Source organism: Coloeus monedula, assembly GCF_965178545.1.
Source record: "Coloeus monedula genome assembly, chromosome: W".
Classification (NCBI taxonomy): domain Eukaryota; kingdom Metazoa; phylum Chordata; class Aves; order Passeriformes; family Corvidae; genus Coloeus; species Coloeus monedula.
This window is the reverse complement of record NC_138821.1, coordinates 17,355,636-17,370,345: the sequence shown is the minus strand read 5'-3', so window position 1 is coordinate 17,370,345 and position 14,710 is coordinate 17,355,636. Positions and strand designations below refer to the sequence as shown.

Genomic DNA, 14,710 nt, shown 5'->3' with positions numbered 1-14,710 from the left:
ACAGGGCACGGGGCTGGCAGCGATGGCAACGCGGGGCCGTGCAGAGCCCAGACACGTGCCGGAGCAGTGCCACTCAGAGGGCGCGGAGCAGCCGCAACGCGGGGGCCCAGCCGAGACATTGGAGTCAGCGAGGTGGCAGCCACGCGGGACCAGCAGCCACGACAAACACACAAGCATGTGATAGGAGAAGTTATAGCAACGAAAATCACAGGAACTGTGAAATGGTACAATGTAAAAAACGACTATGGATTTATAACACGAGATGATACAGGGGAAGATTTATTCATCCATAGAACTGCCATTAAAAGGAATAACCCTAAAAATTACCTGCAAAGTGTAGGAGATGGGGAAGTTGTACAATTTGATATAGTACAAGGAAAGAAGGGTTTACAAGCAGTGAATGTTACTGGGCCTGGAGGTATTCCAGTCAAAGGCAGCCGTTATGCACAAAATTATAAACAATATCCATCCCAGCAACTTCCCTACCCACAGCCTACTTTCCCCTTTTACCCTATACCCAATATGAACCCCTTCCTAAGTTTACCCCATCCCCAATTTATCCCTAATCTGTTTTTCACCCCATGGCTTCCCTATACAATTCCCTTTCCCTACAACTCCTCTCCGATGCCGATGATGCCAGCAACTGATGCCTTTTCCTGGTCTTAAAATCAAGAGTCATACACGGTTAGAAGGGGAAAAGGGATTTTACCTTGGTATTTATTTTAAGGATCCTTAGGTGTACATGTCTAGGTCATATGCATCGAGATGCACCCCGCCGAATCTATCTCTGTGTCCTTCTCTCTGTGTCTCTGTGTCTCTGTGTCTCTTAGCTTGACAAACAAGTCCAAGAATGTAGGCAAAAAGCACTAGGAATACAGAAGTTGTAAAAAGGTATAACAGGGGTATAAAAGAAAAGGCAAAAGTCTTCATGGCATCACCGAGGGGGGGATGAAAAGGGGGAGGGAAGAAATTAAACCCTCTCCTGCCTCAGTTTTCCCACAAAGCATGCCCGGAGAGTCCTGTCTCCCTTCTGTCAGCCTTAAGATGTTCCAGAGAATCTGTTTGGATATTTAAAGGCTCAGGAGGGTGGCTTGTATTATTTTAAAACTGTTCTAGTTATGTTTATCCAGTTGTTTTCATTCTCCTTTTATTAAAATAAAACAGGTGGAATGTCGGGGTCCCTTTCCCCCGCCATGTAGCCCTGGGAGAGGGGCCCTGGGGGAGGAGACACAGGGTTTCCCTGCCCCTAGTCAGCCTTGTTCCCCATTGGTTGTTTTGTGTTCCCCTGCGCGGGCAAGGACCCTCGGGTCCCGTGACTGCCTCAGTTCCTTGGCAGATCCCAGCCATGCGGCTGGAGAAATAAACATCTCTGAAACATCTATCAAGAATTGGTCCATATATATTTCTTTTCCACAGGACTCCTTGTTTGATACATCGTGTTACAGAAGCCCCACTGTAACACCACATGGCCACTTTCTTGGGAAGTTCACAAGATCTTCCTTAAACGGATATCTTGCCCTCATGCTTGAGATGAGCCACCTCCAGAGACTGCAAATTGCTCCTTCTTTTCCAATTCCTCTTTCAGTTCCTCAATCTCTACTAAGGGATCCCAGCTGTTAGTTCTCATGACCTAATCGCTGACTGTTGGCCCTGTTATCCCAGTATCAAAGTGTCCAGGAAGAAATCCACTCACCTGTCTGGTGGCTGTAGTCTTTTTGCAAGTCTTGAAGTTCTGCTGAGGTCAGGGACCAAGTAACTTCTGTTTCCTGCTTGATTTGTCTAACTCCTTTCAATTTCTTTGTTGAAGGACTGGCCTCTTGATCTCACTCCTCCTCTCCTGATTTCCTGATTCTTCTTCTAATTGATTATATGGACCTGTAGCTCTCCTTATCCATTTTTTCTTTTTTGCTACTGAGGCAATTACTGTAGTTTTTGTTGTTTGGGTCCCTATCTCAGCTATAGTGTCCTCAAATACAGTTTGGGTTCTTGCCTCAACTACAGCCCTCTGAGAGTACTGAATTGTGGCTTGATAAGCACAGGCCAGGACCCAGTACAACTGCTCAACTCATTAATTAAAGGTCAAGGCCTAAAAGGACTTCCTAAGATTGTAGAGCAGCCCAAAGAGGGGGGAGAGTGTACCGCCACACCTGGAAATCTGCTTTTGAGGGCTTAGGAGTCTACAAGTGCTGGTCAGGTTTTAAGAAGCACAGAAGCAGGCAATCCCATTGTGTCAAAAGTCAGGCAAGTGGGGCAGAAGACCAGCTTGGCTGAACAGAGAACTCCTTGTGGAGCTCAAGAGGAAAGAGAAATTGTATGATCTCTGGAAGTGAGGTCAGGCTTCGCGGGTTGATTACAGAGCTGTGGTTCATACGTGCAGGGAGAAGACACAAAAGGCCATATCTGACTTGAAACTGGGCAGTGTTGTGTCAGATAACAAGAAGGGGTTTTTTAATCACATCAGTGGCAAGAGGAGGTCTAAAGAAAACATTGGACTGATACTTGTTGGAGATGGCCATCTGACTAATAGGGATGAAGAAAAAGCAGAGACATTCAATGGGGTTTTTTTCCTCAGTCTTTATTAATACTGATAGATCTTGGGCTGCCAGGTCCCCTTAGCCAAAGGATCATGACTGTGGGAACAGTGACTTTCCATTTGTGGATACTGAAATTGTAAGGGACCAGTCGTCTCAGCTGAACGTTCACAAGTCCACAGCGTCTGATGGGATTCATTTGTTTTGCCAGTGGGCAGGGTCACCACCAAAGACACAGTCATCAACTTAAGGAATAATGTAATTTACTATAATGCAAAACTGCAAAGAATCACAAAAGGATAAGCTAAGCAATGCACCTAATCATTACTACAAAAGATTGCCTATAGTGATTAAGAAAGATACATCACCAGTTACCCTAATACTTTACCCCTTCATCCAGATCGGTATGTCAGCTGGGGGAAGCCACTATCACAGTGAAGGACTGGAGAGCCACTCCCGGCAGCTGGGAAATCCTGCAAGTGCGTCCATCTGCAGGCAAAAAGGCTTCTGAATTCGCTGTGAGAGAAGCCCAGCTTTTATATTGTTGAATAAACAAGCTACCATTACTTCTAGTGCAGGAACATCTAGTTTCATTCTCCTATTGGGTTTCTCCCAAAGCCTGGCCAGGGCTCAAGGGGGAACCAAGGGAGTTGTCTTTGATCCTACACCCCGAAACAAGGCCAGATGTGGCCTTGTCTGGCTTCTAAATACAGAAAGGTAAATGCATGTTTTGCCAATGACCAGATACATATATCATATCGCTAATTAACTGATTAATTCATTAATGAGCGGATACATATCACATTTTGTTGGAAGGTTCATCTAGAGGTCAACTTTGGCTCAGGGCCTGTTGTTCAGGCCTTAGTACTTCATCATCCCAGATGTCATAGGTTAGCAAGCATAGTCCCGGAAGGGATGTCCTTGCTAAGGGGTGCTTACAGTTTCCTCTGGGACCTGATAGAACCTATCAGCTGGCCAGTTTGAATATAGACAATTCTTTAAGCCACTTAAAGTTGTGACCGCCTCTGTGATACACACGTAAGAATAGACAAACTCCCCCCCAAGCTCTCTCTCGTTTCCGGCGCTTGGACAGGTGGCTGCGGGCCCGTGTGGGGGCCAGCGGGCCACGGCCATCCTGGAGTCGATGGACCTGTCCCAGCCGTGGACCCCCCCCCCCCCCCCACTGCCTTGCCGTGGGCAGCCAGAGCGGTTTGGCTCTCCCCCCCTCTCCACTGTGATAAGAAAAATTCAACATTCCAGCTGCAAAGCTGCAAGGCCGAGGTGAGATTAACCCTTTTATTGCTTTGAAGAGCTGAAAACCTGAGGGAAGAGAGAGAGAGGAGATGCTTAAAGCTGAAATTCTGTTGTGAAGCTATGATATATCAGAGTATCCTGTTGTAATTTCATGAAGATATGGGGGGTGGAGTGTTCAACTTGTAAGCAAAAGCACCTGTGCTGAGATAGGCAGATGCTGATGCAGCTGTAATTTCATGAGAAGTTTGGACAGGGAGAGATGAACCAGATGAGGACTTTTGCTCCAAACGGGAAAGGAGAAACCTCAGTTCCTAGAGATGCTCCCGGAGACAGTCCTAATGATGAAGATGATGAAGACCCTTTGCTCCCAGGGAAGGAGAAGGGCCTCTGTTTTTGTTTCTGAACAGCTCAACCTTAAAATTGTACCCCAAAAAACTTCAAGAGTGGACCCTCGAAAGCAGTTGCGGGAAAAGCTGCAAATTGGGGGAAGGGACTCACACGCAGGCAGAGAGACTCCTCTTCCTAAATGGACTGAACAATATTTGGAAGTGGGTGGCTGTCTCATTGTGATAATGTTTTCATAGCACGAGCAAGAAGAGACTTGTCTTTCTAAATGGACTGAACAAGGTTATTATGGAAGTGGTAAACAGACTGAACATCTTAAGGGTTGTCTTTTTACATTGTCAGTGGGAGAAGGGAGGAAGGTGGGGGGAGGAGGAGAGTTCTGAAGGTGGTATAATTTTTTTTTCCTCTTTTAGGTCTGTTAATAAACTTCTTTATATTCTTTCAAGTTTGGTGCCTGCTTTGCATTTCTCCTAATTCTTATCTCACAGCAGATAAACAGTAATGAGTATTTTGGACCAAACCACTACACCAGAGTACTGACGGAGCTAGAAGATGTTATGACAGGAACTCTCTCAATCATCTGTCAAAGGTTGGGGAGTCTGGGGACTCAAGCTGACTGGAAGCTGGCCAATGCTATTCCTAGTTACAAGAAGTGTAGCGGGGGGGGGGGGGGGTCCCGGGAGCAGGGGAATCCAGCCAGAGTCACGATACGAACACCGATATGATTTGAGCATTGTGCTCCAGTTTTATTATTCTGTTACACCAAGTTATACTTTTTCCCAAAGTTCACGCCCCTTTCCCATGAGAAAGCCTCTAAGCAGCAGGGGAGCTGACCAGTGTATACCTTTTCCCAAGGCTGTTCAAGGCTGCCAGCTAGCAGGTGCCTTGCAAGCCTGTTTTCAGCCTGAGGCCCCATCAGGGGTACTTCTGCAACAGCCCTGGGATGCCCAAGCCCTCCTGGGGTATCCTATATTCCACAAGGAATCCCTCTACAAGAAGGGTATGAGGGAAGACCCAGGGAAATACAGACCTGTTAGTCTAACCTCAGTTCCTGGAAAAATTATGGAGAAGATCATACTGGGTGCTACTGAAAGGCATTTAAAGAGCAATCCAATCATCAGGCACAGTCAACAAGGGTTCGCAAAGGGAAAGTCCTGTTTAACTAACTTGATAGCCTTCTACCATAATGTCACACAGTGGATGAAGGGAAGGCAATGAATGTAGTTTTTCTGGATTTTAGTAGGGTTTTTGATACTGTCCCTCAGAGCATCCTTCTGGACAAGTTGTCCAACTGTGACATGAGCAGGTTCATGGTGCACTGGGTGAAGAACTGCCTGGATGAAGGGCTCAAAGGGTTGTAGTGAATGGGGCTGCATCTGGCTGGTGACTGGCCACCAGCAGCATTTCTCAGGGTTAAATTCTAGAGCCAGTTCTCTTTAATATTTTTATCAATGATCTGGATGCAGGACTTGAATGCATCATTAGCAAGCTTGCTGATGATACCAAACTGGGAGGAGCTGTTGACTATCTCAAGGGACAAGAGGCCTTGAAGAGGGATCTGGATAGATTGGGACATGGGGCAATGATTAATGGAATGAAATTTAACAAGAACAAATGCCCAATTCTGCACCTGAGATGGAATAACACTGGGCACAAGTATAGATTGGGAAAGGAGTGGCTGGAGAGCAGTCTTGCAGAAAGGGATCTGGGGGTGCTGATCAGCAGCAGGCTCAGTATGAGTCAGCTGGGAGCCCTGGCAGCCAAGAGGGCAAAGCTGGTGAAAGGGCTGGAAGGAACATCCTATGAGGAGCAGCTAAGGTCTCTGTGTTTGTCTAGTTTGGAGAAAAGAAGACTGAGGGATAACCTCATTGTTCTCTACAGCTTTCTGAGGAGGGAAAGTGGAGACAGAGTTGCTGATCTCTTCTCCCTGGTATCCAGTGAGAAGACACATGGGAATGGTTCACAGCTGCATCAAGGGAGGTTCAGACATGACATTAGGAAATATTTCTTTACTGAGAGGGTGGTCAAACACTGGAACAGGCTTCCTAGATAGGTGGTCAGTGTCCCAAACCTGTTAATGTTTAAGAGGCATTTGGACAATGCCCTTGGTAACATGCTTTAACTTTTGGTCAGCCCTGAATTGGCCAGGCAGTTAGACTACATGATTGTTGTAGGCCTCTTCCAACTGAACTATTCTATTCTATTCTATTCTATTCTATTCTATTCTATCTGCTTTAGTTTAAGAGGTTATATGTCTATATTTTCTTTTTCTAGTGGTTATTTCCAGGGTCCACATTGAGCGGTTTTTCAGCGCCAAGGAGACTATTCAACCTCTACAGTCACTGCAAAATGTCTTTACACAGAGAATTTAAGACTATGTTGTTAAGCAGAATTGACACGTCCAAAATCCCATTCAAATAGTCCTACTTTAATTTTTCTAAATGAATGTGTCTCAACTTTAAAAGGGAATAGAGTTCACTAGAAATTATTCATAATATAGTCAAAAGGGGAGGGAAAATCAGATTTCTAGGTAAAAGAAAAACAAAACTGCCAAAGAACTCAAAATCCCTTTAATGTCTTTTAGTGAAGTGTCTTTTTTCTTTTTGCCTATTCTTTATTTCTTATAATTTTCAAGCATTACTGTATCTCATGAAGAGAAATTCGGAAGTATTGCTTCTCTGATTTAACATAATAGGGGTTGAATTTTATAACTGAAGAGAGAAAACACTTTTAAACTATTAGCTGCCGTGTCTATTAAAAAGTCTTAGAACTAGTCCTGATTTTTGTTGTGTTTCTGCAGTTAGCCATTTTTTAAAACATTGTTAAACGGAATGTGGACTCATGCAATCTTCATAATGAGATTTTTTTTATACATGCTGTGATTGTAGGGCATGTATTTTTTAAATTCCATTTTGTTATTGAAGTTGGTGAAAATGTAACAAATGTATGAAAGCCAAGCTAAACTAGAATTTAGCAGTTTTGAAGATTCAAGTTTTAATCTTTGTTGTTTTTTCACTGTTGGTTTAATTGGATCCTTTGACTTTACTGATGTCTTGGGGTGACTTTATGATGTTGTATCCCCTATCGCTGCTCTATGCCCAGAAATTAATTTTGTGCCTTTCTGTGCCTTTAAACTGAGCCTGAGAGGGGGAAGAGAAAAAAAAACCAAGCAAACTTTTCAAAGCAGTTGTTCAAGGACACAAATACACACTCCTCTGCGTTCTGCTGCAGTAGCAAGAGCAGAGGAAGCACCGTTCTTGCTTTTCAGCCAGCTTTTGGCTCCTCTTCTCCGGAGGGAGATGGAGAGTTGAACTTTGTTTTCCTGGGACTTCGGTTTTTCCCTTCTCTTCTGGACTGTTTCAACATCAGACCACATTGGGAGAATTTTCCACCGAGGCCCCAGAGGTGGGCCCACACTGACCCAGCTCTGAGGAGGAGGAGAGAGACCACACCTACAGAAGGACTCTGAAATCTTCCCAGGTTTCTCTCCACAATGAGAAGTTTTATTATTTAGCATTGTTATCCTTTTCCTGTGTGTTTATTAAATAAATAGTTTTTTATCCCTTTCACTTTCCTCTAAGGAAAATGTTTTTTCCCGAACCTGGTGGAGGAGGGGTGGTTGTGATGCCTTGAGAGGCCTCCTAGAAACAGAGACTAGACAGGAGTAAGGGAATAAGGTAGGTATTTATTTGAAAGGCCTTCAAAGGTACACTCTGGGGAGCCTGAAGCTATTCTCAAGATGGACCCCGAGATGGATGACAGGTCACGAGTTCTTCACACTTTTATAGGTTTGGCTCATTTGCATAGCAGGGTTAATTCTCCAATTAAAGCTTCAGTTAATGATGTAATTCCCCTCAGCTTTCACCCCTTAGAGGCTTTTTGGTTTATACTTTTTGGGCCTAGGTCTGGGTATCCTTGAAGAGCAGGCCCGGAGAGGCTTTGTTATGTCTACCTAGCACGAGAGAGCAGAAATTAACAGGCTACAAGAAACTTCAGAGTTACACACTAAGCAGTACAGAATTTGAAAAATATGAAAGTTAAAACCCAAGGCATCAGTTGTAACCTGCCTTCTATCAGAGGATATTTTCCTCCAAATTTGTCCAAACCGGCACAACTGAGAACAAATTTGATCTGTGCCTATGTGGAAGTTTGAACTTATAAAAAGAAATCTTCAAATGTTCGTGGTTTTTTTTTTCCTTTGGATTGCTGGATACTTTTTCTGCTATGAGATTAGTCAAGTCACTAGTCTGCATTTAAACCAATATAAAATTTATAAAAAGCATACTAGATCTAATTTTTAAATAGAGTTAAACATTAACACTCCCAAAAGCTATTTTGAAAAATGTGTTTGTGAAAAATATTGTATTTAACTTACTTCTTATTACTTTGGGAGTGCTAACTGTCACTTTTGTTTGGTTTTGCCTTTCAAGGTATCCAGAGAATGGCATAGTAGAAATGGACACCAAAAATCTTCGACCACGAGCAAGAACCATTCTGAAGTGGAGTGAACTAAAAGTGGGTGATGTGGTGATGGTTAACTACAATGTTGAGGCTCCAGAAGAAAGAGGATTCTGGTTTGATGCAGAAATTACCTCTCTCAGAGAAATTTCAAGGACTAACAAAGAGGTTCATGCTAAAATTCTGCTGGGGTAAGATTTCTTTGGCTAATATGGGAAGTCTATTTGCATTCTTAAACAAACAAACAAAACCTAAAGCTTTTAGGTTTGTTTGCTACTCATTAGATTAACATACTGTAATTCCATAGCTAAGTCTGGGGTTTGTGTGTGAAGAAAATTTACAGTTAACAAGTCCAGATAGTGCTTCCATGACTCAGTAATAAAAGAGGACAATCTGATCAGGCAAGTATTGTCTCAGCATGTTCATTGTGGTCTATTGAGAAATTACAGTCTCTGCTATGGGAACGAAGGCACATATCAAAGGTTCTAAAGGAATTTCCTTCACCCATGAACTCCAGACCTGGCTCAGGGATGCAAGCTTCAATGTCTACTGATTGCCATAATTTCATTCCTTGCCAGGCCCATTGTTGATGATCCATGGGATAGATCACGGACCTGGCAATATTAAAATAGGGGATTCTATTAGCCAGATTTTCACATTTGTCTTGAAAATCTAGTGAAGCTAGAATCATGGGGAAATGGAATTTTTTCTTCAGAGTAGCAGGATGTCAAAGGGGATAATCTGTAAAAAAAAGAACAATATGCACCCTTTCTTGGCTACAAGCAAAGCAGCAGGTAGTTATTTAAGCTACTCTTTTCAGAATTCCTTCATACAAAACTGGTCTTAGTAACCCTGTAATTAGAGTGATGGTGATGGTATTGGTAGGTGGAATACATGCTCACACTGTAGTCCCTATGAGAGCTTGTGAAGAAGGTAAAAGGAGCAATTTCTGGAACAGGTGAGTCTCAGGGATCATTGGCAGCTTCAGAATAGGGAAAGGAGAGAGGGGTGAGAACAAAATGGGTGCGGCCTCAAGATCAGACTCCATCAATTATGGTAAATATACCAAAACCCCAGTGCTGAATGGTAATGAATTGTGCACGTCCTTCAAGAAGTGTAAGGGGATGATCCCCAAGGAGTTCATAAATATAAAAAACACCAAGGAAAGTGACAAGTAAAGAATAAAATACGAAGCCTGTTCCATTGTTTGACCACTCTTTCAGTAAAGAAATATTACTTAATGTCAAGTCTGAACCTCCCTTGATGCAGCTGTGAGCCATTCTGTCTTGATTTGAGACAAGTTTAGGAGGAAAACGCTCTGGAATGAATGTCTCCTCTGAGAGAAGACAGGTTTCGGCACTCCCTCCCCCACCGATGTGAAAAGAATTTCTTGGATGAAAGTGAAAAAATCTATTTATTTAACAAGCAGAGTGCCAGCAGGGCACAGGAAAAATATGAGTAATGTCAGATAATAAACCTCATGTCTGCAGAGAAAGCTGGTGGATTTAGATTTCCCTCCACAGCTGGCTTGGCCCCTCCCAAGGTCCGAGGCCAGGATGTGGTGCCCCCGCAGCCTCCCCACTGGTCCACGGGGTCCAATGATCTGGTTCTCGGATCACAGCTAGGCTGAACAGTTCCAGAAGAAGAAGAAGTTACTGGAGGATTTTGCCATGCAGTCCTGGGAAAAACATCCTGCCTCAGCCAACAGGCTAGCCAAAAAGCAGGAATCTAACTCATGCTGCAAAAGCTGAGCAACATGGGGGAGTGTGTGTAAGCCCTTGAACACAAACCACGCTGAAGAATTCACCCAGCTTCTCCCCCCTCTCACGAACCTAGCTTAAAGCTGCGGGACCCATTTCTGGGCAAGAAGAAGATGATAGGGGAATACAGTATTATCATAAAATCACCCCAAGACACCATCTTTTCCCCAATTTAGAATTAATAAGGTTAAAGAATGCTTTTTTCTCTGCTTTCCCTGTTGCACCAAAAACATTTACAGTTTTTTAGCCTAATTTTTTTTGGTTCATATTTACCTCCAGTGTCTATTAAAAGTTAATTTTCTTTTTTATCTTTCCCCAGCTGTATGGTAACCAGGGGTTAAGCTGGGGTTCCACCCCCAGTTCCCATCAGTCCTGATGTAGGGGTAACTTTGCTACCTCTGCCCCCTTCAACTTCTGGGGACCTTGGTGTCCAAAACCCTTACAATATGCACACTGATTCATCTTCAGTCCTCCCTGGGCAGATCCTCTCCCTGTCCCACAATTAGATTAGCATTACATCTTTATGTCTTTCTCTCCTTTCCCTTTCCAGCTCCCATTTTCTTTCTCTTTGTTGTGGATTGATGCTGGCCGGATACCAGGCATCCATGAAAAGCCGTTCACTCACTCCCCTCTGCAGCTGGACAGAGGAGAGAAAATTTAACAAAGGGTTCATGGGTTGAGATAAGGACACAGAGAGACCGCTCACTAAATACCATCAAGGGAAAACCAGGCTCAACTTAGAGATATAAAGTGAATTTATTGCTAACAAAATCAGAGCAGGATAATGAAAAGTAAAACAAGCCCTTAAAAACACCTTCCTCCCACTTCTCCCTCCTTCCCAGCTCTACCTCCTACCCCAGCAGTGCAAGGAGACAGGGAATGGGCGTTATGGTCAGTTCATTACCTGTGGCTTCTCCTGCTGCTCAGGGAGAGGAGTTGTTCCTCTGCTGCATTGTGGGATCCCTCCCATGGGAGACAGTTCTCCATTAACTTCTCTGATGTGGCTCCATCTCACGAGCAACAGCTCCCTGTGAACTGCTGCAATGTGAGTCCATCCCACAGGCAACAGTACCCCTCAAAATGCTGCAGAGTAGGTGACTTCCATGGAGTGCAGTCCTTCAAGGACAGGCTGCTCCAGCCTGGGAGCAGGGCCTCTCCCTCCACAGGTCTCCCACAGGATCACAGCCTCCTCTCAGGCATCCACCTGCTCTTGCGTGAGTCCCCTCCATGGGCTGCAGGTGGATCTCTGCATTCCCCGTGGACCTCCATAGGCTGCAGAGGGACAGCCTGCTTCACCATGGTCTTCACCACAGGCTGCAGAGGAATCTCAGCTCTGGTGCCTGGACCACCTCCTCCCCCTCCTTCTTCTTCACTGACCTTGGTGTCTGCATAGTTGTTTATCTCACATATTCTCACCTCGCTCTTCTCTGGCTGGAATTAAAACTGTACCACAACTTTTGTTTTGATTTCTTCTTAAATATGTTATTGCAGAGGTGTTACCACCATTTCTAATTGGCCCAGCCTTGGCCAGCAGCATGTCAATCTTTAGAGCCACCAGGGATTGGCTCTGCCAGACACGGTGGAAGTTTCTAGTAGCTTCTCAAAGAAGCCACCTCTGTGGCTCCCCTGCTACCAAAAACCAGGCCATGCAAAACCAATACACTCTTTCCTCCCTTTCCTTCTCCTTGATAGCTATCACCTCTTCTTTTGCCATTCCCTGCTCATTCGCTTCCTTTTTTTTCACTTCCTCTTACCCTCTTCCTACTTTCCTGTTCATTCTCTTCCTGATTTCTCACTTTCTGTGAAATCTAATAGGTTATCCAGCAGAAAATGGTTTCAAATACTTTAGTTACTCTCATTCACCCAGACATACAGTGTACACACACAAACAACAAGAGACACACAGTGCACAGAGACATAGGGACAAAGACACAGACAGCACAGACACAATGCACTGAGAGCACACACAGTGTACACAAGGCTTGCACAAGACACCACCAGCTGTAAAATGCTGCTACAATCCAAGGCGCCGCCCCCTCGGCCACCCAACCTAACTGTCCAGTCCACACACCCATCACAACACTGGACCAGCCCAGACCCAAGTCTCTTCCCATCTGTTACGATTCAGTTTAAACCCAGAAAAGCAAAGCAAGCTAAGTCTCTGTGCATAAACCGGAAAGAACTTAGAAGGTTCAAAATATCCCCAGAAACAAGATTAAAACCAAATGAGGTTAGATGTTGTTGCCAAAAACTTGATGTATTTTATTTAATAGTAGAGAGGCAAAGAGAAGGGAAAAGAAAAGAGAGAAAGAAATAGAAAAAGACGTGTGTATGAGGGGTAGGAGAACAGGGAGAGGTGACAGGGGTTAGGTAGAAGCATATCACCCATCCGAGGGTCCCAACAACATCTCGTTGTTCCCCTCTATCTGGTCTTCTGGTGATGAGGGCCCCCCGTTGTTGCTGTGGCCACGACACTACATGCTGCCACACGCCATGCCACGCCGCCACACCACAGGCCACCACACCACACGCCGAAGAGTGCAGAATCCCGTGGATCAATATACACTTTGGGCCAGGTGGGAACGCCCACGTGCCTCTCTTGCAGAGGCTAGCTTGACACTGTCCCTTGCAACACTGAGGGTCTGTTTCATCATCTCTGGTGCTCTGGTGCAGGGTCTGGGGACCCCTTTGAGGGGGGCCCCTGTGATGGGCCATGTCACCCCCTTCTGCTGTGGATAAGCTTCCCCCCGCCCCCGGTGAGGACCCCTCAGCTGGGCTCCTCTGCACAGTGCAAGATGGGCAGTTACTGCGTGTCGGGGTCCCTTTCCCCCACCATGTAGCCCTGGGAGAGGGGCCCTGAGGGGAGGCACGGGGTTTCCCTGCCCCTGGTCAGCCTCGTTCGCCATTGATTGTTTTGTGTTTCACTGCCCGGACAAGGACCCTCGGTCCCGTGACTGCCTCAGTTCCTCGGCAGATCCCAGCCATGCGGCTGGAGAAATAAACATCTCTGAAACATCTTCCAAGAATCTGTCCTTATATACTTCTTTATACGGGCCTCCTGGTTTGATACACTGTATTACAGAATCCCCGCTGTAACAACTGCGTCTCTGACCACAGGCTTTTCCAAGATACCCAAAGCCTCTCCTCCTTCCACCCCTTGGTGCGAGGGTCTGTTCGAGCCTGGCAGCTGATAGCCCTGGCACTCTGGTCCTCATCTTGGAGGTGTTAAGCCTGTGCTTTGTGAATGTCCCCAGCCCATACTTTATCTTATCTTCATCAGCGAGCAGTGTCAGGATTCAGGGCCCCATTCAGGGTGTGGTAGTCTTCTCTGCAGCTTTTGTAGTACAGTTTTAAAAGTCTTTTAAGAAAATGTTTAAGTCATAAAATATAATATTTCAGTCTCTGACACATTCCTTTTTCCAGTTTTCTTTCTCTCTTCTCTTTTTTCACTTCCTCTTCTCCTCTATTATTAAAGACTATCTAGGCCATTTCTAAAAGTTTCCCTAGGTCATGAGAGTCTGGTTCTTCCAGTTCTTGTAACTTTCTTTTAATATCTGGTGCTGAATTCCCTATGAATATGGAAGCCAACTGTACCATTTCCCCAGGTTTCTCCAGATTTATATTAGTGTATCTCCTGGCAGCTACTTTAAGGCATTCCTCAAATTCATTCTGTCTCATGTGGCTCTTGTTTCACCTCATAAAATTTAGACCAATTTATTACCTTTGGCATTGTGTATTTAAAGGCAAATAATATCCATCTTTGATACTGTTTGAGTAAACCCTCCCTTTCTTTGTGTTGGGGTCCCAATGGGGGTCCTGGGAGGGAAAATGCTCTTCAACAGTTCCTGGTAACCTCCCCACTGTGTCTATCCTGTCCACCTCCCTCGTAGCAGTCCTGAGTAACATCTCTCTTTCTGTAGAATCTAATAGATTATCTAGCTGAACTTGTATCTCCCCCCAGTTTGGATTCTGGGTCTTGAGAATGGTTTCAAATACTTTAGCTACCCTCTCTGGATTTTCTCTATCGAGTCCTGCCAGACTCACCCATGCCTCAAGGTGGATGGGGGAGAAAGGTACCTTTACCACGACTGAGTCATGAGATCCCACCTCCTCCTGGAGCAGAGCTATCACCTCCTGTTTACCCATCTCCTGCTTAACCCCCTGTTATGATCCAGTTTAAACCCAGAAAAGCAAAGCAAGCTAAGTCTCTGTGCATAAACCAGAAAGAACTTAGAAGGTTCAAAATATTCCCAGAAATGAGATTAAAACCAAACGAGGTTAGATGTTGATGCGAAAAAAATTGATGTGTTTTATTTAATAGTAGGGAGGCAAAGAGAAGGGAAGATAAAAGAAAAAAAGAAA

General features: G+C 44.8%; 1 protein-coding gene across 1 annotated transcript in view; it reads left to right on the top strand.

The window, feature by feature from the left end:
* The window catches only part of LOC309584632 (E3 ubiquitin-protein ligase UHRF2-like), a 377,453-nt gene that overhangs the window by 211,128 nt on the left and 151,615 nt on the right, over nt 1-14,710 (top strand). Inside the window, exon 4 of the mRNA XM_082300767.1 lies at nt 8,561-8,779. Within this exon, the coding sequence (XP_082156893.1) occupies nt 8,561-8,779 (219 nt within the window). The remainder of the gene's footprint in view (nt 1-8,560; nt 8,780-14,710) is intronic.